Source organism: Rhamphochromis longiceps, linkage group LG11 (assembly GCF_057381845.1).
Source record: "Rhamphochromis longiceps isolate RC_006_pf linkage group LG11, R_longiceps_female_GT1.1, whole genome shotgun sequence".
Taxonomy (NCBI): Eukaryota; Metazoa; Chordata; class Actinopteri; order Cichliformes; family Cichlidae; genus Rhamphochromis; species Rhamphochromis longiceps.
The window spans coordinates 12519653-12543908 of record NC_140567.1 but is presented as its reverse complement, the minus strand read 5'-3'; the positions used below and the strand labels follow the sequence as shown (position 1 = coordinate 12543908).

The following is a 24256-nucleotide window of genomic DNA, read 5'->3' as shown; positions in this document are numbered from 1 at the left end:
TAAGAAGAAGTGACAACTATTGTGAAGTGTGAGGAAGAAGAAGATCCAATTAAAATAATGTTAAAAAATGGTCAATAAAACACAGTATTGTGTAGGGAAATACATGAATGTTTCTAACATTTATGTCTTTGGACTGTGGGAGGAAGCCATTGTATTTGAAGAGAACGTCCAAGGTTTGCACCCACAGCCTTCCTGTGAGGTGACAGTGCTAATCACTGCATTTAAAAGCTGCAACTGCTAGATCTCTGTATGGGAAATCTTTGATCAGATCAGATTGAAAAATTACTCTGTAAAAGATTTGGTTGGCACTATTATCGGAGTAGAAATGTTTGAGCTTTAAAATACACAGCAGTACAGGTACATGGATTGTGGCGGGGTGTGGCTTGGGAATGGCTGCAGGGGAGGATGAGACACATCGGAGCTCCATCAGCTCATCACACCCCCCTGTTAAAAAAAGTATGCCGGGACCTGGCAGTTGTTGGACGCAGCTAAAAAACGCTGCGGCCATGAGTTGTAAGAGACGACAGCCGAAATTAAGAAAAGTGTTAAACGAGCGAACTATGGTTAGGTCCGTCAGTATTGTGATATCAGAGACACAACTGCATGTTTCTGCCTTCAGGTGTCCAACTTGTTTGCCCGTGACGAAATAGATGATATCCTCAATGATCTCATCCCTGTCATGAAGCGAGAGTTTCCCCGGCGACCTCCAACCAACGGAAACCTGTACGATTACTTCATGTCACGAGTTCGACATAATCTCCACGTCATTCTGTGCTTTTCCCCTGTTGGGGAGAAGTTCCGGAACCGAGCGTTGAAGTTTCCGGCGCTGATCTCTGGTTGCACCATGGACTGGTTCAGCCGCTGGCCCAAAGATGCACTGGTTGCAGGTATTTTTAACACACAGTTTTATTTTCACAAATGTGACCTGTCTGGTGCTCGCATTTCTTTTCAAAAATGTATGCGGTACATGTTATACTCTGTTTATTTCAAAGTGGATGCTGTTATATGAATACAAGATATCGACTTTCTTTGCGCTCTCTGAGGTTTTTCTTCAGTTAATAATGTCCTGTCTCGTTTCTTCCTGTCCTTCAGTTTCAGAGCACTTCCTGTCTGTTTATGACATAGACTGCTCAGCCCAGGTTAAATGTGAGGTAGTTCAGTGCATGGGCTCCTTCCAGGATGGTGTAGCGGAGAAATGTGTGGACTACTTCCAGAGGTACAGTACATATTAGGGGTGCAACGATACACAAAATTCACGGTTCGGTTCGATACTTTGGTGTCACGGTTCGATGTTTTTTCGATACAAAAAAAATGTTCATGCCTTTTTAATTTGTCATTTATTAAAAATATAAATATATATTTTAACTCAAAAGTACAGTTTTTAAATTTAACCCTAACCCTTGTGCGTGTTTTTTATTTTGACAGCGAATGCGCACCTGCGGACCACTTATGTGCAGCCCTGGTTAATTAGCTCGTCATATTGCAGCCACAGAAATTCTTTTGTCCATGAAACCATAAAGCTGCACTTTCTTTTTGCCTTATAGTCTGATTTGTCATAACTTCTCCGTTTTGTGGTAAGCTTTTCTTTGGCTGTCACTTCTTCACCCTGACCTGTCTTATTTGGCTCAGCAGAACTGAAATATAAATCCTGCTGCTTTTACACACACACTCACATAACGCTCAGCGATTCTCTGCGCGATCAACCTCTCACATGTTTAAGCTGCGGGAGATTTCACTTGTCATGTTTGCATAGTAAGCTAACGATTAATAAGACGATGTCAGAGGAATTGGTGCACAAATTATCATCACTCACAGATCAGTGCTGTCGCTCTCTATACACAGTTCGCAAGATTGCAAAGTGAAAGCAAAAAAACAAGCGCAAATTCAAACGCGATTTCAATATGTCACATATTGACAGTGGCTCACCGATGCCAATGACATAATTACCCAGCTACATTTCTGAAAGAATGCAAAAGCATTGACATATATTTTTCCTTCCTACAATAGCCCGACGGGCAGGGTAGCCCGTCTGAAAAAAATCGCTAGCCCCAGGACGTCGGGCTAGCGATTTTGCGAGCCCTGTATCTGATTGAGGAATCACTCATCTTTGGAAAAGAGAGTTTATTACAGAGAAATGGCTCTTTCCAAAATAAAAGCTATATTATCCGCTTCTTCTGGGCTATATTCTCAGCAGCATAAGGAGAATCATGTGCTAACAGCTGTCTAAATGACTCGGCTAAAGTTAGTAGCATGCTTGTTGTTTTTGTCTTTGCACTAGGATGATGTCGGCGTAAATGTGCAGTCATATTCGTTGTGTTCCCACTAGTGCTTTCAGGTTAATCTCGTTAAAATGACCTTAACGCCACAACACGGCAAATCTCCGTTAACGAGCTACCCCTGATAGCCCCGTGCATGGGGCTAGACGGCCAACACGTTAACGAACTAACTGCGCTAACACACTAGCTCCCACCCATGTAATTGAGCATTGCATGGCACATCCAACATACTGTTTTACTTTAGTCCATGACGCGCTTACCTTCAGGGTCATACGTCACATGAAAACCAAAATAATTCCAAACGCCAGATCTGAATGAGGGTGGGGGAGGTTCAATTTGCCTGTTGCAAGGAGAGCTTAACTTCTGTCTCGCTAGCTTGCCCTGCGCTCTTCCTTCTGACAATGCTGTCTGTGTGGAGCGCTCAGTGGATCTGCGCTCGACAGTGCAGCCTAGGCGGAGTAGTCGAACGCAGATTCACTGAGCGCTCCACACAGACAGCATCGTCAGAAGGAAAGTTGATAAAATAAATTACAAATGTTGTATTGTTCGATACATATGCGTACCGAACCGAAAGCACTGTATCGAACGGTTCAATATCGATACGAATATCGTTGCACCCCTAATATATATGTATATATATATATGTGTGTTTGAAGATTATATGCATATATGTGAAGATTGTTTTATGTGTGTCTGCAACGCATGATGATTGTCATAATATTTAGCATGTTGCAGTATTAATGTAACCCAATTTGTTTGAATTTAGATACCGACGCTCCACCCATGTCACACCCAAGTCTTATTTATCCTTCATTCAAGGCTACAAAACCATCTATAAAGAAAAGAGGTCTGAAGTTCAGACTTTGGCCAACAGGTAAATTGTTCAAAATGAGTTCAACAATGTTGTGCAAATGATAACATATGCAAGTTGTGTTGCCATTTAAGCAAACAGAAACCCAGATAGTAGACAGACAGTACACAGAAGCAACAAGTTTGCTGTAATCATATTTGACTTGATCAACTGTATTCAAAATTTCTCCTCTTCAGGATGAATACTGGTCTCCAAAAGCTGAAGGAGGCATCGGTGTCAGTGGCAGCTCTCAGCAAAGAACTGGAGGTGAAAGAGAAGGAGCTACAGATTGCCAATGACAAGGCTGATATGGTACGTTTGTAGGCAGGGAGGGGATTTTTATTTGTATGTGTGTGGGTTTAAGGTTCAACAAGCATACAGAATGCTTCAGCTGGCTTTTTAGTTGCATTTTTATTAAAACAGCAACACGGTCTATGAACTAATCAACAGAATTGAATGGATACATGCTAGTTTGTATTAGACACTAATATAAAGTTTCATGCATTAATAAGAAAGTGAACACAGAATGAAGAGATGAAGTGTTTATTGTGTCCGTTGCTGGGAATCAGGCTTTCCAGTGATTGTTTGGGGAATATTGTATTGTTGTGTAAAATTACCCTCTTGCAGTGAGAGAAATAAGACAAATAGATGTTTAATGGGACGAATGTGTATTTTTTACAGTCATGCTTCAGCATAAGTGAAGCAGTTTAAGCCGTCTCTTTTTTTCCCTCCATTCGTGAACACTCACTCTTGTTATACAGAGACCTCTATATCAGGTAGAGCCTCTTCAGTGTTACAAATGCTCAGATCTGCCATCTCCCATTGGATTGAGCATTCTGTTTTCTACTTAACCACACTTACGATCTTTTCTCAGCTGAGAAAGTCTCCCAGCTTCAAATCATTTCTCTGTCACTTATAATGTGTGTTTGTTTTCTTGTGCAGGTGTTGAAGGAGGTGACAGTAAAAGCCCAGGCAGCAGAGCGAGTGAAGGTAGAGGTACAAAAGGTGAAGGACAAGGCGCAGGCCATTGTGGACAGCATTTCAGCTGACAAGGCCATCGCTGAGGAGAAACTCGAAGCTGCCCGGCCAGCTCTCGAGGAGGCAGAGGCTGCGCTGCAGGTATGGGATGTTGAAACAGCAATGTTGAATACATGCCTCCAAGGCTTCCCTCCAGACTTAAATTTCTCAGGTAGACATATCTACGTTCAGACGTCTTTTTTGTTTGTTTGTTTGTTTGTTTGTTTTCTTTTAAATCACTCAGAGCCTATAGCCATGCTAGAGATTCACAACATGCTATACGAACCATTTCAGTTTAAATGTTAAACCTGAGTTTGTTTTTTTTTGAGTACCACATTGGCGGTGAGTGTGAGTGTGTGTGTGTGCGTGTGTGTGTTGGACCGGGGGGTGTATTATAGGATAATTAGTTTTGCAGGTAGTTGATCATAAATCACTTAACGAGACAAATTAAAATGATCTGAAGATTACAAAATGTGCTGGAAAAATGATTGCAATTAATCATTCAACAGCAACGTGACATCGTTGTCTGAACTGGCTTTCATGAGCCAAATGTCACCCTAATGTTAGTGCCAGTGAAAAAAGGCGGGAGATCACCAGAGTCATCAAAGTTCATCTTGTAGACACCACGAGTCTTGTAGCTATTAGATTATTTCACTCATAAGCAGAGTTTTTCCTGTGTCACAGCTTTAGGGGGGTGAATGTAAGCATGTTTGATCCAGTAAAGCAAAGCATATTTGCCTTTGCCTTCATGATCTAACCCTACAATATAACTTGAATATTTAAAAAAGTGAGGGCAGTTTTTTTGTGCTTTAATGTGTGACTTACATTTACCCAATTTAGATTTCTCCTGCTCTTTTACTATGTATTGCTTCAGGGTGCCACTTAAAGCCCTCTGTGACTTAATGTGTGAAGCTGTATGAATGTTTCTGCCTGCAGCTTTACTGTCCTGGTGTGTCTAAACTTAGTATGGTCGTCTGGTGCCTCTAGCTGCATTGTAATTAAAGCTGTCCTCCTGGGTAGATGGTTGCATGCAGAGCTCCTGTGGCAATTCCCTCATTAAAAAAATGTTATCGTGCAACTGCATATAGAAACCTCGGATTTCTAAACAGACAACCCAAGACACTTCCTAATGTTGCTGGTGTTCTGCAGTATAGCGAGATTAAAGTAAAAGATATTTTCTAACTTATTCAAGAACATCAGTTTTAGTGGCAGAGGAGTTGAAGGAATTCATGTTTCCTTTCTTCAGGCTTTTCATACCACACTGTCACATTAAAATATTCACCGACTGGTTCTGTTTCCTGATTAATTTGGATATTCACCCAGCCTTTAAAAGGACCGAGTTTGTGTGTGTGCAAACTCAAGGTAACGGTACCATTCTATAACATTTCCTTGTCATACAAAAGGAGCTGATTTGCTAATAGTTACAGTGGATTAATGATGACAGTAAAGCATAAAATGGTTTAGTTTTTGTAGTTCTTGCTGAACTGGAGTGATGATTTTATTTTGTAACAATGGGCTTAGTGAGAGATTTTCATAAGAAGCTGTAGGAGAATAGAGGATATAGGCTAGTGAAAGTAGAAGTACATGATAACCCAGACTGTCTGGTGGCTGACACTCTAGTGGGAAATTCAGGCTTGCACTGAGTGGAAATGGAGCAAGGAGGAGAGAACAGAAATGGGAAGTGCAAAACAAGAAAAGATAAGAAGAGAGTAAAGCAGCCGAACAGTTCTCACAGGAACATTTTCTTTACTGGTCTGCTGTCTCTTGTTTTAATCAGTCCCTGGAGGAAATCCTGTGTCACCCTCTCCTGAACTCCTCTCATTCTGCCACAGTTTATACTTACAGTCGTCGTGTTGTTTCCCTCTGCACACCTCCTCTGCTTTTATATTCTGAAACTGGAGAATTAGGTATAATCCTCATTAATGTATCTGTCTCTTCTTTGAACACGGTAATGAGAAACAAATGATTTATCCTTTGTTCTCGTCATAGTAACGCGCTGCTCTAATCGTCTCCTAACATGCTCTGCGTTTGTCCAGTTTGCTGGCGTCAAATCCTTACTCGACTTACTTGTCACATGTTTCCAGCTCTCCCATCGGGGTCATGCCATACAGTAAATGACTGTTCTAAATTCTCCCGCTCTCCGTTTGTCCTCTTTGCCCACATAGACAATTAAACCGTCGGATATTGCCACAGTACGGACACTCGGTCGCCCCCCTCACCTCATCATGCGGATCATGGACTGCGTGCTGCTGCTCTTCCAGAGGAAGGTCAACCCTGTGAAAGTTGACCCAGAGAAGAACTGCAACACTCCTTCATGGCAGGAGTCATTAAAACTCATGACTGCTGGAAACTTCCTGGGCAGTCTGCAGGTGCAGTAACATTTATTTAATTTGTATATAGTTAAGACTGAAGTGCTCATATTATCTCAACACATGATTCAGGATTTATGCTTTGTGTTATTTGCCATGTTTAACATGAATGAAAGCTACATTCTACATAATAGAAAGGGCTAAACTTAGACTCTAAGAGTTTAGTCTCTGCACTTCCATAAAAGTGGTTCATGTCTTATTAAAATATTTATTTGTAAACACCTTTTATTTTAAACATAACCCATTGATGCCCTGATTTAAATAGTTTTTTTTTTCATCCTGATGCAATTTTGGTCTCAATTGAGTACATGCTCTATTTTCTGTCTTTGTCCCTTTCAGTATGTATTTTTTCATTTTCTCTGGTTTTGTATAGCTTTGCATTTTCAGCATTTGTCTAAATGCAAAGGCTGAAATAAGTCCCAGATTAAACCGCCGCATACTCATTCTGTTTTTTCTGCCTCTTTTCCCCTCCTGAAGCAATTCCCCAAGGACAGCATTAATAGGGAAACTGTGGAGCTCCTGCAGCCTTATTTCGAAATGCCTGACTACAACATCGAAACAGCCAAGAGGGTGTGTGGCAATGTAGCTGGCATAGCATCCTGGACCAAAGCCATGGCTTCCTTCTTTTCCATCAACAAGGAGGTCTTGCCCTTGAAGGTAACAAACATTATTGCAGATCTAGTAGAGTGCTTCCTCAGAAAAGCAGAAAGTGAACTGAATAATCTACTATTCCACTGACTACCAATTGGCATCTGTAAGTTAAACTCACCCTTACAAATATGTATTATGAAACACCTCCTAAAATGTGTAACATTAGGGACACACACACACTTTTTGGACTATTCTCCCAATCTGATGAATATGAAACATTTCATTCTGTAGAAAAACCACAAGCCACAAAAGCACAAAAAGGCACATTTCCACACTGCAGCAGCAATAATTTGCTGATGGTAGAAGTTTGAAGTGCAGCAAAATTCAGAAGTATTTATCCACTGATTATAAACATTGGGTGCATCTCAGATTTTCAAGGCTTACGTTTTTAATCTTGTGATACAAGCCTGAAAATGGATTTCCTCAGACTCCTTGTGCTCAAAGACTGCTTATTTATGCAGCAGGCTGCACTATTTATTCGCTTTATGTCACTGGAATCCCTGTGAATTATTCAATTATTAATAATGAATTATTAAATCCACACACCCAGATCTGATATCTGCAGAAAATATGTGCAAAGTCTTGATTATTACTGCACAGCATCACAAGTTGTGTAAGCTAAAAGCTTACCAGCTGAGCCTTCTCTCACCTCCATGCTTACCCCAGAGATAAAACACAAACATACTAAATCTTTATTTTTGTCATTTTTTGTGTGTGCCATTTTTGACAACTAAATGGATCAGCAAATTCAGCCACTAAAGGCAAAGTAAAGTGTTTAACAAAAAGAAAAACGGTGTATTGCATCCATGATTGACCTTTAAATCAAACATTTTCTTGATCTGTGGCTGTTTTTGGGGAAAAAGGACTTAGTAGAAAATATAGAGCTAACATTTTCAATGTTAGAACGTTTCTAAAGTGTTAATATTCAGCCTTACCTTATTCAGCAGTTAATTCTTCCAAAACAGAAAATTATTTGGTCAAAAAAATATAGAAATTTAGAAAATATGTTTAGAGATAATGTAGTCTAAGCACGACGGAAAAGTGGATATAAAGATGCCAGACAGTGCCAATGACCGCTTTCTAACCAGAAGCAACTGAACTTTACTTCAACTAATTTCTCTTTTACTTATCATTTTTTAAAGGGACAAACTTACTTAACTAGTCACCCTCTAAACTGAGTGTCTCTAGTTGGATGAGTGTGCCAAGCTTGGTCAACGGAAGAGGTTACAGAATCATGAGAAGCACTACACAGAGTTGCTTGCAGAAGCTTGTTAGCTACAAACAATACAAAACTAGCTAACAAGCAACCTTTAGTTCATGCAATCAGGAAACACAGCATGGCACGTTGTTCACACTGTCCTGAATAGCAAAGTGGCAGCTCTTTTAAAGCGGCTGCTGTGATTAGTGCTGTATTCCAGTTGAACCACTGCACCGGGGCAACTGTCCAGTCATTCGTGAGAGAACGCAGAGCAGGCCAGGAGGCAGGATGAGAGACAAGTCCAGGCACCAATCATTAACAGGGGCTTGCACATGCTAATAAGCATACAAAACAGACAGGGCTACCCATACGGAAAAGAAATAGTAAAAACTTATATGTGATTACTCATGAAAGTGGCCACTTTCATGAGTAAATCATATAAGGCTTACATGATTTACTCATGAAAGTGGCCACTTTCATGAGTAAATCATATAAGGCTTACATGATTTACTCATGAAAGTGGCCACTTTCGCATTACTTTCATACATTGTTTTAGTAAGTATCCAAAACATACAAGTTTCATTATATAATTTTTCAAGGGATCTTATATCTGTTTTCACACTTATATGCTTTTCATACAAGTTTCACACAAGACAGATACAAACTTTATAAGATTTATATATATCTTTTCCATATGGGTAATCACGCCAGATGAAGGAGCAAAGTGACCCATGGCTGTAACATGTGCTTTCACCAACACAAAAGGCAAAATTCTTCTGAAGAATCACCCACTCGGTTAACTACAAGTAAATACAAGCTGCTGTGAATGTCTGATGGGTCATAGTCATTTAAAGGCATTTACAGTGTACATTTATGCTTTTGGAAATGTTGCCTGATGATGACATCTGTTGCTGTCACCCTTGTTAGTTCTCATTCAACACCTCTCTCTTTTCTTAACTGCATTCTATTCTTTTTGCTCTAGCCACCAATTTCTTTTTCCTCCTTTCCACTTTGTTTCCCTAATCCCCCTCCAAACACACTCACACACAGCTACATATATACACATCCCTCGGCACTGTTGTTTTATTTTGACCTTTTGTGGAGCACAGCCTACAAAACAGATTTTCTGGTTTCGAGCCCAGTGGTGTTTTCCCTTTAAGCTGGATACAGAGATACAGTCGAATGGACAGACATGCAGAAAGATGAGACGGGATGTTCCCCTCAGATGTCAATTAATATTAAATAGCTATGTTTTTTCCTTATCCCACACCAAGCACACTCTCAAGTTTTCTCCAAAGCTTTTGAGCTTCAGTGTTTTCTCTACAACCCTAGCTCTATACACAAACTATCTTTTTGCTTACTTCTGTCATCTTCAAACTCTTTCTTTCAGTGTTTATGTCCATTCTTCTAAAATATCTTACTAACCATTTTCAGACATTTCTGCCTCTATTAGATAGCACACTGGTAACTGAGGCCATGGGTTAGAGTTGAACGCTGGCTGCTGCATTTAATCTTTGTGGGTTGCGCATGCTGTGAGATAAACTGGCATCCCACTAACCATTTAACTATTTAATGACTTTTTCTCTGTTTTTTACCTGAAGCTTTTAATGTGCAAAAAACAAAGCAAACAAACAAACCATCACAGCTCTCCCCTCCACACTCTTTCATTGTTTTTCTCTGTTTTTTCTAGGCTAACTTGGCCGTGCAGGAGAATCGTCTGACCATAGCTAATGCGGACCTTCAGAAAGCTCAGGCTGAGCTAGACGCCAAGCAGGCAGAGCTTGATGTGGTACAGGGGGAATATGAGAAAGCAATGATGGAGAAACAGGTCAGCAACTTCATCAAAACACAACTGTAATTTAGTTCAGTACACAAAACCTGTGTGTTGCTCCTGATATAGGAATTTAATACCTTTTATCTTTTATTTGAAAGTGCAACAATTACTATAGGGGATCAACTGTGTTTATTATTTGTTACATGATATTTTTTCCCACGTTCTTCAAGAAAGCAAAATGTTTTTTGAGAATATCAATGTGCCACTGATGTAATAACAATATTATTATAAACTGCAGTATGTACAGTATGACAAATGTACCATAAGATCTGTGACAGCCTGGCTAAAAGGAAAAAAAGGACTGAACCTTAGTTACTGAAGTGACTGAGTAACACCGGTTAATCCTCTGTGGAGGTCTGTGAGAGCATCTGGTCTGTGTTTTCCCATGTTCAGTACACTTTGTGATGTGAAATGTAACATCTTAATGGAACAGCAAGTGAATCAAGACTCCCTGATTAAGAGACCAGGACGGGAACAGGTTATAATGTCATGATTAAGATGCAGAGACTGTTCATCTTCCAGGGCTAAAAGTGAGACTGAAAGGCTCGTTGCAAAGGCATTTGGTGTTGATGATGGACAGGAGTGGCTCCAAGTGAAGACCAAAGTCTCGATGTAAAACAGAAAGCAAGCTTTATTAGGAATGCAGTCGAAGTCCATAACTAAACAATAAAAGGCAAAAAACAGAAAAAGAACTGGAAATCTAGATGGCTCTCTGGATGAAGACTGGGAACACTAGGCTCATGGGAAGGAAACAGACATGCTTAAAAATATCATAGCTCAGTCATTAAGATACTGATGATCTAAACAGAATCTGATGGACTGTAATCAAGTGTTTAATTCAATTATGTTTAAAAGGCAAGTTAGATTTGCAGCATAATTTACCATGGTGATATAACTCGGTAAGAAGTAAACCACCTTCATAATACAAAAAACTCAGGGTTAGCCCTGAAAGTACCAGGATAAGATGAAATTCTGCTTCATAGCACAGGCCACATGCCTTTTTCAATATTTCCCCTTTATAAAGTGGTAAAATATATTTTTTTAAAAATGAGTCCTGGAAAGCAAAAGAAGACAGATAAAGTGAAGATAACATTAACAACAATAGCTTGGGGCAATACAAGCTTCCCAGGACGTGTTAATCTGTCTGCATTTGTATGCTTTGTTTGTAATCACAGATTTAACACCCAGCATTTTCTTTATTTTGCCCAAGTCACTGTGTTCCTGACACATCACACTACTTCTTCTCTCCTGTGACCTGTTGGAACAGCACCACCTCTCCTTTATAGTCCTCTTGATTTACAGAAGAAGCCCTCGGTTTTTCTCTCCTGCTTAACAAAGCACACACTTCAGCAGTGTGGAAGGGCACTGTGTCCCTCTCTGTCAAGCAAAAAAACCTAAAGTGTGGCTTGCGCATGCAGTGAGGGGCAGTTCGCTGGTGAGCAGCTGAGGGAAGAGGCAAATATTCTTAGATTCATGCGTACTAAGTTAGATAATGATGATGGGTATGTAATTCTGATGAACAGAGATGAGCTTTTAGGGGTTTAATCCACGAATGTGCAGATGGTGGAATAAGACTTGGATAGAGGCAGACACACTTGGACAGACACACAAGGCTAAATAGACACATCAACCTACTGACCTGTTTGCGGGCCCCTTTCCCATCAGACGCTGCTGGAGGATGCTGAGCGCTGCAGACACAAGATGCAGACAGCGTCCAGTCTCATCAGCGGTCTCGCTGGCGAGAAGGAGAGATGGACGGAACAGAGCAAAGAGTTTGCTGTCCAAACCAAACGGCTCGTGGGTGGGTTTCACAGCAGGTTTCAAAAACATAGAGTTAGCCTCTGCAACATAATAACAAATATCTATCATAATAATATGAAGTTCTTTGTGTGATATGGGAAATGTTCTGTGGATAAATAATGTGCAGTGAAGTGAAAAATCTCTGTCTGATGATGCAGTTATACTTGGAGTTATAACCTTAATCTGTCATGTCGTTATTGTATGCTAATGTTTTTAATTTATCAGCGGGATGGTCGTGATGCTACTGTTTGACATGGAATTTCTTGCACTTTTAAAATTACCCCACTAATATTTAGGCATGTTCTCATTTCAGTGCATAGGCAGTGCCACATCTGATTAATATGTAACTGATACACTGATGTGTACTGATAAGTATGTACACGTAACAACGCTTGTTCCTGTTCCAGGTGATGTTCTTCTGGCCACAGCCTTTCTTTCTTACTCAGGACCTTTCAATCAGGAGTTTCGTAACCTTCTGCTGAACGACTGGCAGCGAGAGCTGAAGCAACGTTACATCCCGTTTGGTAACAACCTCAATCTGACTGAACTGCTCATTGATGCGCCCACAGTTAGTGAATGGAACCTTCAGGTCAGTGATCTATTTTGCTAATTAAAGATGTTTTTACATATTAATGCCACATGTAATGTAGCACAGCATTATATACCAGCTAGCCCAACCCAATATACCAGCTAGCCCAACCCAGTAACCCTACAAGCATCACTGCTGTTTAGTTTTCTGTCTTCATTTATGCTGGAAGCCATAGCAGAGCTGTATGTTTTAATTTTTTTCAGAAATCTCTCAGTCATAACATGGTATATCATGTTTAGACGGAAACTAGCGAGCTAACTTCCTGCTAACCTATAACTCTAATCTAACCTATAACTATAATCTTATAAATTCTGTTTTCATGGATGCCTGTATGTTAAACGTAATCGTTACACCTGGTAAATCAGCAACGCTGATCATTTTATTAAATGTGAAAGAATTTAGACAGTTAACTCTCTGTGATGTCGCACTGTTTGTTCGACTTTGGGACCTGTCCTGAAACTGACGGAGTTTTGGACCCAGATTGTTCCGCAAGGCTCTTGACTACGGTTGTCATAACGCTCTGACAATCAATTCTTCGTAGCTTACCAAAACATAGTTGTACTAAAACATGTTTTGACAGATTTTTGAGTGCTGTGTACCACATAAAATCGGCACAACCAGAATTCATACATAAGGCTCACTGTCGATTTTTGAGAAAATTAAAGGATTTTATGTGCACCTTAAAATCCTGCGGAAAATAAGGTAATTAGGTTAATTAAAAATTAACTGATAGCGTCATTATTATTATTGTTGGTTGTAGTAACAGTAATGTAGTAGTTAGTAGTTGAAAGAAGTTTTGTGAATATATGGGAATCTAACTAGAATTGCTAACATTTTTGTTAGCTTAAGTTGTTTTAACGTTTGTGTAAATGTTAGTTTATGTTAACAGTCATATTTTTTTTTTACCCCTCAGCAGTAAAAAGCTGATATGGTGTTGTTGTCAGTCTGCTGGGTCGCCAACCGGGTGGTGTGGACGCCCAGTTTGTAAATCAGATAACTTGAAAACCAGACAATTTAGGATTTTTAAACTGATACCATAGGTGCTACTAAAACGCTGATGGGTAGCACTGGTAGCTGCTAATATCTTTTATTTATCTTTAAACGAGGATCCCAGGAAACATTGATTGCTGGACCATTTATCATTGGTGGAGATACTGTTAAGCATCAAGATTGACCCTCACCATTTATTCATGTTGTGTCTTACAGGGTTTGCCAAATGATGACCTGTCCATTCACAATGGCATTATTGTAACCAAAGCTGCCCGCTTCCCCCTCCTTATTGACCCACAGACACAGGGAAAAAGCTGGATCAAGAACAAAGAAGCCAAGAATGAGCTACAGGTTTGCAAAACTATCTTCTACAATTTCGTTTCAATGTCTGAAGCATATAAAAGTTAAATGAATGCATCCATTCATCCATCCGTCATGCAGCCTTTTGCATTATACCTAGTCTTCTTCACCAGTCCAAATGTCCTGTGCCCATTTTGATTTTTAGTGGCCTCTAATATCAGAATCAGAATCCTAGAGGAAATTGTGTGTTCACAGTTCCAAGTAAGAACAGTTACTACCAAGTTAAAGTACCAATGAAATAATACTAATTTAAAAATAGAACAAAACAGCTCTAATAAACGAAAATAGCTCCAATTATAAATATCCCAATATATTAGACAACACTGAATATAGACAAAGCTGAAATTGCAGTGCCCTTATATTCCTGTATAGGATGTGCAGATCATAAGTGTGTGCAACTACTGCAGTGTGTACTGGTGGTTTAGATTCATGAATTTTACAGAGAGAGAGCCACCGGCAGGAATTATTTCCTGTGTCATTCAGTGGTGCATTTGGGTAATCTCAGTCTCTCACTGAACGTGCTCCTGTGACTGGGTGGGAGGTATTGTCCAGCATTGTCCTTATCTTGGAAAACATCCTTCTCTCTGACACCACATTTAGAGAGTGCAGCTCCATCCCCACAATGTTACTGGCCTTGTGGATCATCATTGCTTGTTAGTAACTGTGGTCCTAAATTCTTTAATGCCCTTGGTCCTTCCTGCTATCCAGTATACAGAGCACAATGTCAAAACCCCCCACAAAAAAACTACCACCAATTCTGCAGACATAATAAGCTAAGCAAAAGTCGCTGACCCTGTTAGGGGCAATCTCTAAGCCGAGTGAATGCATTCTGAAATCCCATTATGAGCATCCTGGAGACACATTTCCTCCAGCGGTAGGTTTCAACCCTTTCTTCAGGTCACATCATTAGAAAAAGTTTATTTATTTTTTTCTAAAAATGGCTCACTTGAAAAGCAATTCTTTGTTAGCTTGAACAGTCAGAATCCGCACATAGAGGCTGACCTTTGTAGCTTTGAAGGAAAAGTGAGGAAACCACACATGTGTCTCCTACTCCTGTTGGAGACAAATATTATTGCTGCTGTGGTCACATAGGAAGGTTATTGTATCGTACAGTAAAATCAGTATTTTTGTCTGTTTTGTAAAATCTTCTCACATTTAGCCCATTTATTTCATATCCTCAGGACAATATCAGGCTCTGTGGTGGTGGTCATCCAAACTGCACATTGAAATCAGACAATTACTATTTTAAAATGTGTTTTCTTGTCTGATCTCAGATCACCTCACTGAATCACAAGTACTTCAAGAACCACCTAGAGGACAGTTTGTCTCTTGGTCGACCCCTTTTGATTGAGGATGTGGGGGAGGAGTTGGACCCTGCGCTTGACAACATACTTGAGAAAAACTTCATCAAAACCGGCTCCACTTACAAGGTAACAACACAGAACGAAATAATCCTACTTAGATCCATGTGTTAGATTTTACTTTTAGTTAGAAGGGTATGAAATTGGCAGGCATGTTCAAAGACTAGTGGTCAGTATGATGAGACTTTGCCAGCTTCTCCTTGGCACGCCAGCTGTCACACCTGGACTGATAGAGCTTGATTAGCTCAGACAGAGAAAAACAAGCTCTCTCGCTGACACTGCACAGGTAGTGTCGACTAGAAGAGAGTTTTAAGTATGAGTATCATTGGCAGCCAGACCACATTTCCTAGATCATATTAATTCTTTTGAGACAGATTAAAATGTACTTGGTAAGTCTGGGAAAAGGGTTTACACTGTGCAGTGTACATTGTACTATTTCCTCCTTTATTTTGCTGTTTTTTATAGAAGGTCGGCATCATTAGATCTTGTCAAAAAGGCACAGTTGGTTCTCTTGACTCTGCTTTGGGTGTTCAGACAGTTTTGAAAGCTACATTAACAAAAAATACAATAAAATATAAAATTTTAAGACATACTCAGGGAAACAAACATTCAATATGTCACCACTTAGAACAAGGGCAAGTGTCGATACTTTAACAGACTTCTGTTGCATAATGAAACTTCCTTTTCTTTTTTATTTCCATCATTTTTGTTGATGCCAAACAAGTTAAATTCACCACATAAATCGAACTCAATCAGTTGTTAAAGTAACATCAAATTAAATACAGTACACAAAGTGCATTCGGTATCCTGTATTAGCTCACATTCTAATGCAAAGGAGTTCAGGCTGTGGAGCATTGAGCCAGTGCAGATGGGATGTTGGTTGATTTGAATGAATATTATTTTTTGGGGGGCGAAATAAACAAACTGGAGCTACCTGATGCTGTTGCGTGAGTTGTGGGTGTTTGGGGGCATGTTAGTAAAAAAACAAAAATAAAAAAATCAAATGATTTTACAGGATGAAGGCTGAAATTGCAGCATACTTTTGCAGAGTGCTTCCTGTTCCTGAGATGCGAAATGCACCGATTTTGACTCTATTGCAGCTTCAGTTTTATGTAATGTTGAAGATAATTGTAGTTGGGAAAATTGCAGATCACAGTTTGAGTGGTTTTGGTTTCATTAGCCTAAATGACGACCCCAAATTAAGCTTTGGAAGTAGACTCTGGGTACAACAGGACATTCATATTTTTTTAATGGAAAAAATGGTTTGCGCTTTTGGAGAAAAAACATTTATATTGTGCGCAAATGTATTTTCTGTGTTGCTAATAAAGATTTGAACAATTCCAATTTCCTGAAAACACAAATGAGAACACTCTAAATTAATTCTGCACTTTTGGATGCTAAAAATATGAACTTTTAGCATCCAAATACACCCACATTAATTTCCAATGGAAAACCAGAACTCCAACCAGTAATTCCAACTCTGAGCTCTTTATTATGTTATTTGTAAGACTTAATATTCTAAACAATAACACACATACACCCTCTTGCAGGTGAAGCTTGGTGACAAAGAAGTGGATGTGATGAAGGGCTTCAGGTTGTATATGACCACCAAGCTGCCTAACCCGGCTTACACTCCTGAAATAAGTGCTCGCACCTCCATCATTGACTTCACTGTCACCATGAGAGGACTGGAGGACCAGCTGCTGGGCAGAGTCATCCTCACTGAAAAGCAGGTATACAAGTACTCAAAATGGTAGCCACTAAAGCCAGACGATACATAATTAAGGAACATATTTAAATTAGGTTAGCATAATGTACTATTAGACTGTACCCCTGCATTAATACTGCTTATGTGCATCCTTGTAGAACCTGAAATAAATCTTGAACAACATTTAAATGCAGACTCTCTACATCTTTCCCAATCTCATTTTCTCTGTACTGTGACATCAGAACGCCATTTGAATACAAACAATTGCAACCGCCCTGCTTTGGTCAAACACAGTGTGAGTGGGGAATAAAAGTAACCCAGAAATAGTGCTCACGTGTATCGGTACCAAGCATACGCACAAAGACACAGACAAGTGACGTCAGTCTCACTGGGGAATAGATTAGTGAATTATAAATGCACCAAATGCAGGACTCATTGATTGTCACTCTGAAAAGGCTGGTCCTGTTACAGAAAAGCAATTTTCCCTCTGCTGATAGCTGGTCATGAAATGAAAGATTTATTCCAGATGGGAAGAGGCTTGTTACTGTATCTGTGTACTAAATTTGGATTTAATCAAATAAGAGCTAAAACTACTACCTCAGCTATAAGCCCTGCTTCTTGTCTTTACAATTTGTGCAGTTTTCACAAACCCAACATCACTGTTGAATCGTTTCTTTTTACTTTCAGTCAAACTTCAATTCTACGCACAGCTTTCAGCTCCAGTATGACTTACATCTGTCTTTGTAAGCTATTGAAATCATTCATATGCAGTAATAGAAAGGGTATGAATACTAATTCTGTCCTCTCAGACCCACTGGTTTCAAACCAGCCTGCTGTCTTGACCATAATAATTCTCATAGTAAAAGTAAAATTATAGGAAATGTAAAAAAAAAAGCATTTTCATAAATATTTGTGTATTCATATTATATTATATTATATTACATTATATGTAAAGAGCATTTATCATTGATAACAACCTGCTGTGATAGTGTCCAACACAGCAGTTCTTAGGAAAATATGCTTGTAATCTACAATCAAAATAGCAATCTAATTGATTTAAAACACACCTGCCACTTAGAAGTGGTGACTGTTTTTTTTATACCCGCTTAAAGGCAGTCAGTTTAATGGGATGTGGATAGTCGGCCTACTTATGAGCCACCATTAAATTTGACTTAGATAACAAGACAAATTTTGTTTTAGTTTAATCTCTCGCACTCTCAAAACAAAATATCACAATTATTGTCTCTCATACTCTAAAAGGGATTTAGCATGCTGGTCAAATTTATGCTCCCAGCAGGCAAGACTGTGGTGTAAATTTTGATAAGACCTGCTTTCCCCAGTGCAGAAATAACACTTTTGGACACTTAGAAGAGGTAAGCTGGAGTCATTTGCTGGGGCTTACTTAGGACTACGGAGAAAAGGGCGACAACATAGCTTTACAGGTCTTATCATCACCCTAAGGCTATCTCTCCTCTAGGGGCGTTTTTATTCTTCATAAGGATTCTGCTCATCTATTCATTTAGATAAGGTATTTATTAATTTTTTTTGCCAAAATCTCAGCTTCTTGACCTTCACGCGGCTGCAGATATTAGTAAGAATAATATAGACAGCTACCAGAGGCCACCATGATAGACAGGCACCGGAGAAGAGTCTAAAGCCACAGACAGAATCAACTCATCAGAGCAATGCAGAATCAAAGACCTTTGATTTTAATGACAGGCTTTCTCTAGCACCATCCTGCAGCTATATCTGCTCATGTGGTTGTGTTTTCTTTGCTTTTATGACACCAGGAATTGGAGAAGGAGAGGACAGACCTCTTGGAAGATGTGACATCTAACAAGAGAAAGATGAAGGAACTAGAAGACAGTCTTCTCTACCGACTGACGAGCACACAGGCAAGAAACCGCAATGTGTCAGAAATGTTCTTTTTAGAAATGGTTAACTACATTGCCACCAGTGAGAAAATGTTTTATTCATTTGCATGGGTGAGGTTGGGGCCAAGTTTTGTGCATTCTCGTTTTTTAATTAAAACTAGAAGTAGTTTGCAGCCTTCTTTTTCTTTTTCTCTTTTGCTTTATAAGATATAAATTGTGAAAAATAATCGTTTTTAAAAAAAAAAAAATTGTTTGTGTGTTTTTTAGGGTTCCTTGGTTGATGATGAGAGTCTGATTCTTGTCCTTAGCAACACGAAGTGTACAGCTGAAGAAGTCACTCAGAAGTTACAGATTGCCGCAGAGACTGAGATCCAGATCAACGCAGCCAGAGAGGAGTACCGGCCAGGTAAGTGAAAATGAAAATGATTTAAAAACAAAGTTCCCTCTTTTTTTGTGTGTTTTTCTAAGTAAGCCTGCAAAGTGTCAGTCAGCCTTCAGTTACACAAATGTGAGACATATTGGTTTTAATTTAAAAAATACAGGCTACAGTTAGTGGGGATAGGTTAATTGGTTAATCCAAATTGCCCATAGGTGTGAATGTGCGAGTGAATGTGAGTGCGAATGGTTGTCTGTCTCTGTGTGTTGGCCCTGCGACAGACTGCGACCTGTCCAGGGTGTACCCCGCCTTTCGCCCTATGACAGCTGGGATAGGCTCCAGCGCCCCCCGCGACCCTGAACAGGATAAGCGGACGCGAATGGATGGATGGATGGAGGCTACAGTTAACAGAACATTCTTTCAAAAACCTGTTTAAAAATGTCCTCATGAACGATATTACTTGTTTTGTTGGAGTTTGTGCTTTTGTGTTTCCCTGTGTGATTCCAGTGGCCACCAGGGGCAGCATCCTGTACTTCCTGATTACAGAGATGAGTATGGTGAATGTCATGTATCAGACGTCTCTTAGACAGTTCCTGGGACTTTTTGACCTTTCTCTGGCCAGGTGAGGATACGCTGATATTTACCATTTCCTGCTTAATGAATTGGTTTGCCCATAGTAATTTGTTGTGTGTTTATATGTATATTGGAAAGTCTTTGCAAACTTCAAATCAAGGAACTATTGTGCATTTAAACCACCATACCTTTCTAATGTAAAAACCTGCAAGTTATTACTTCATGAAGTTGTGCAATCATTACTAGTAGTTTATATTTGATTTTAGAGAAGTTCTCACTCTTACTACTGGCAAGTATAATTTTATGACATAGCAACAGAATCTTCAAGTTGCTATGTTATTTAGAAGACCTGTTTATTTCCCTGAAAAGGTCTTCTAAAAGCCCTATCACAAGTAAACGGATCGCCAACATCATAGAGTTCATGACCTTTGAAGTTTATAAGTACGCAGCACGGGGCCTGTATGAGGACCACAAGTTTCTTTTCACTTTGCTGATGACGCTGAAGATAGACATGCAGAGCAACAAGGTCAAACACGAGGAGTTCCTCACACTCATCAAAGGTAAGAGGCAGATGCAAACACTGAAGGTTTTGTTTGTACGGGTAAATTGTTGTTTTTGTGAGCACATGCAACCATGGGTTAGTTTGAATATTTGGAACGTTTCAGTGGGGTCATAACTCATGTTGATTACTGGCATTTAGATGTGCATAAGTATTCTTTATTTATTAGGTATTTAACTGCATATTACAAATATAAAGAATAGAATTTTCGTTACATGAAATAACATCAAACAATGCAACAATATTTCTATGATCTACTAAAATACGCCAAATGAAATCTATTCAGTAACGCAGGAAAACAAATAAAAGATAAAAATGCTAAGACCCAAAATTATGAGTTTCAACACATCTGCTCTGAGCTATGAAAAAACATGGCTTGTATTGACAAAGATTCTTAGTACTAAGAATTTAACAACATCCCACCGTTGCAACAAGTGAGTTTGGGAAATTTCTTCACTCCTAGATATTCCACCATCAGCTAAACTACAAAGTGTTAGACCATGTAAAGTTACAGGGCGGGATCACTGAATACTGAGACACATAGTGCATGAAGGCTGCCAGTGCTGTGCTGACTCACAAATTGTCCAGAACCAAAGATTCTACAGCTAACGAATAGATCATTTAGCTAACAACACTCTACTTCCTGTTTGATCGATCACATGGTTGTAAACATGATTATGATATTTCTTACGGCTTGTTAGAATGAACAGACAGATTTTCTGAAACATATTCATCTGGACAAAAACTGTTTTTCCCTACTTTTTCTTAAGATTTATTTTAAAACACCATTTTGAAATAAAAATGAAAATACAAGGGTTTCTGTAAAGCTATCATTCACATCAAAACAGCCTGAAGGTTTGTTAAAATTGCCATCTGTTTCTGCTGTTTGTTATTCTTTTCTTTAACCATATTTATTGTTTATTTCAAGGAGTAGACAGGTTTTAAACCTCATGACAGAAACTATGCAGAATTTGAACATATTGACACTGTAGCAGTTCACTGAATATGATATGGAGTGCTCCTCACTGTGGGGATAAAACCCAGCAATGGCAACTGGCAGAACCAGAACAGCCACAGTCTGGTGCACGCACGCAGCTTCACCATCTGTCAGCTCCGGCCTGATAAACAACAAATTACAATTCTGATGACTTTTTCTGTGTTTTTGAAGATTGGGTTTACATTTTTACATTTGTTATGTATTTTGGGAGTTTAAAATTGAATTTTTTGCATTGGATCCTCCAGTTATACTTGCAGGTGTCTATATCTGTAATTGTTCATGTTCATATTATTCAGGAGGTGCATCCTTGGATCTGAAGGCTTGCCCCCAGAAACCAGCTAAATGGATCCTTGACATGACCTGGCTAAATCTTGTAGAGCTCAGCAAACTTTGGCAGTTCGCTGATATACTGGATCAGGTACAACATACACTTGATCAATTTAGACATGCCTTGACAGCTGTATGATAGTGTCCTTTAGCCTACAGAAAGTCTACCCACTTGGACTTTTATCTTTTAAGTCTTCAGATAGCAGTTCTAATCTATCACATACACACCTGCACACTCACACACTCACATACACAGCAGTTGTCTCAAGGTGCTTATTAAATACTTTTCACAGCTCTTCTTTGCTCTAGTAAGCATGTCAATATCAGTCTCATCATGGCTCACTTCATTTCCCTCTTGTACATAGACACACACTCATCATGATGGACTGTCACTCACACTTAAATACACACACCCTTGTGGATGAATGACAGCACTGTGGTCCCCGTGGAGTCAAAACTCAGTGCTCTGTGAAATGAGCTTAGTTGGAGAAACTTCCAGTCAAATACTTTTGGCTGAGCATGTGTGCATACTCAAACTGTGTGTGTGTGTGTGTGTGTGTGTGTGTGTGTGTGTGTGTGTGTGTGTGTGTGTGTGTGTGTGTGTGTGTGTGTGTGTGTGTGTGTGTGTGTGTGTGTGCACTTGGAAATAGACATTTGGTTTTTTTAAGCATGAATCACAGGGATAGTTGGATTAGCATTTCAGATGCAGGTCTTAAAATTGTAACACACTCTGCTGAAGAGTAATTAACAGTAATTACTGATAAAACAAAGCACTAAACCCCTAAAATACTTTAATGCTTTCAGGGCTAATAGACAAACATAAGCAACTCTCAGTTTAATGTTAAGTAGCAGCAGGTAGCTTTCTGACTGCAGTAAGTAGTTGTTAAAGGGCATACTCTTTTTCAAGATTACACACATGCCTAAATATGAGCAATATTTTAAAGGTACATTTTTATTGAGATTTAGAAGCAGGGCTTGCTTTATCCCTTTGAAGTGACTTGATTTCTTAAAGAAACTAGTTGTTAAGATGTTGTTAATACAGCTTTATTAGGAAACCTGCCTAATTTTTTCTAATTTTGTTCGATTACACACAGTTATCCATGGCATTGCTGTTGTTACTAAAGATAAAAACATGCGTGTTTAAGGTGATTTATGATTCTGACTTGACCACCATATGTGTCGGTGCCTGAAGTTTTTGCAATGGTGATAGTTTATAATTTGGGCCTAAATAAGCAGTTTTCCAAGAACAACATCCACCCACAGGTGGGGAACGTTTTTGCTAGATGTTATTGGATTAGCCCTGGACTGAAGCTGGACTGGTTGAGGTCCCCCTGGATGTTGTAGCTGTGTAGCAAATTAAAGTGAAACGCTCTGGATTAGAGAGGTGGTGAAAAAAAAAAAGACAAGGAGGAGGTGGTGGACTTTCTAACTGTTCTGCTTTTAGCAAAGTGACATTGAAGTTGGCTTTGTGTATTTCTTCATAAGATACACACCAATGGTATAAGCGAATGGGCTAGTTTTCTTGCAGTATTATTGTGACGACAGGTCTGACTTTCGATGTTATTCAGAAGTTTAAGTTATTCAACAGAAGTTTTGAGGTTTAGTCAAGCATTTAGTGATGATGTTTGAAAATGTTCAGTTATCTTCTTCTACGTCTTGACTTTGTACACACTTTCTTTTCATCGCTGTAGCCAGGGTGATACTACAATTTTAATTATAATTTATTTGTCACTATTAACAGGATACATAACACAGGCTTTTAAGGTTTCTGTCATTAAATTACTTCTTAAATTCCTTGCTTGATCTAAGTGTCTCATCTAATTATAGACCATATTGCAACCATCTTATTTCAAAAAATTATCCACTTCCTCTGTTTTAAGATAAATAAAACGTTCCTTTTTTATAAAGCCTATAGTTAGCAATAAAAATAAACCTTAATTAAAATCAAATTGAATTGGATTAAACTGAATTTTTGCTTCCTTTATGTTTTTGTTCCAAGAAAAAAAATGGAAAACTGCCTATTTCACCTGTTATGTAAAAGTGAGCCTTTAGAAGAGTAACACTTGCCCTCAGTCTCAAATTATCGAATCTCCGATAAATTTGGAGCAAAAACAGTCTTTACTTGTTAATGTGTTAAGTGAATTTCAGTCTGGCATTAGAACGGGGCACAGTACAATTACTACTGCTTCAGAAATGATCTTGTGGATTGAACTGTAGACAGTAATTTGGGCTGCCAAAAAGGGCATCTAAGAACTAAGTCATGTTTTGCTTGGGGATCAAATACCGTATTTCCCGGACTACAAAGCGCACCTGTATATTGGCCGCACAAGCTAAAATCAGGGGAAAATCCTGTTTTGTACATACATTAGCTGCACCTGACCAAAAGCCGCAGGTGTTTCAATGTTGACTTATCATATGTAAGAGAATATGCACAAAGGGAATTGTCAGGAAAGAGATGGCTGTTTGGAGACATCACTTTTATTAATATTTTGAAAAACAAGTTATGGGTACATATTTGCATAACTTTTTAGGTATATGTACAAGTAG

At 39.1% G+C, this 24256-nt stretch overlaps 1 protein-coding gene across 2 annotated transcripts in view; it reads left to right on the top strand.

Moving 5' to 3' along the window:
* dnah5 (dynein, axonemal, heavy chain 5) overlaps window positions 1–24256 on the top strand; it is a 131979-nt gene that overhangs the window by 49439 nt on the left and 58284 nt on the right. For both annotated transcript variants that reach the window (XM_085422332.1, XM_085422331.1), the window contains 18 exons: window positions 620–887; window positions 1093–1216; window positions 3043–3150; window positions 3324–3438; window positions 4069–4245; window positions 6309–6512; window positions 6990–7169; window positions 10052–10189; window positions 11861–11996; window positions 12403–12584; window positions 13791–13925; window positions 15209–15364; window positions 16846–17028; window positions 18794–18898; window positions 19145–19283; window positions 19761–19875; window positions 20196–20386; window positions 21679–21800. In XM_085422332.1, the coding sequence (XP_085278458.1) occupies window positions 620–887; window positions 1093–1216; window positions 3043–3150; window positions 3324–3438; window positions 4069–4245; window positions 6309–6512; window positions 6990–7169; window positions 10052–10189; window positions 11861–11996; window positions 12403–12584; window positions 13791–13925; window positions 15209–15364; window positions 16846–17028; window positions 18794–18898; window positions 19145–19283; window positions 19761–19875; window positions 20196–20386; window positions 21679–21800 (2778 nt within the window). The remainder of the gene's footprint in view (window positions 1–619; window positions 888–1092; window positions 1217–3042; window positions 3151–3323; window positions 3439–4068; window positions 4246–6308; window positions 6513–6989; window positions 7170–10051; window positions 10190–11860; window positions 11997–12402; window positions 12585–13790; window positions 13926–15208; window positions 15365–16845; window positions 17029–18793; window positions 18899–19144; window positions 19284–19760; window positions 19876–20195; window positions 20387–21678; window positions 21801–24256) is intronic.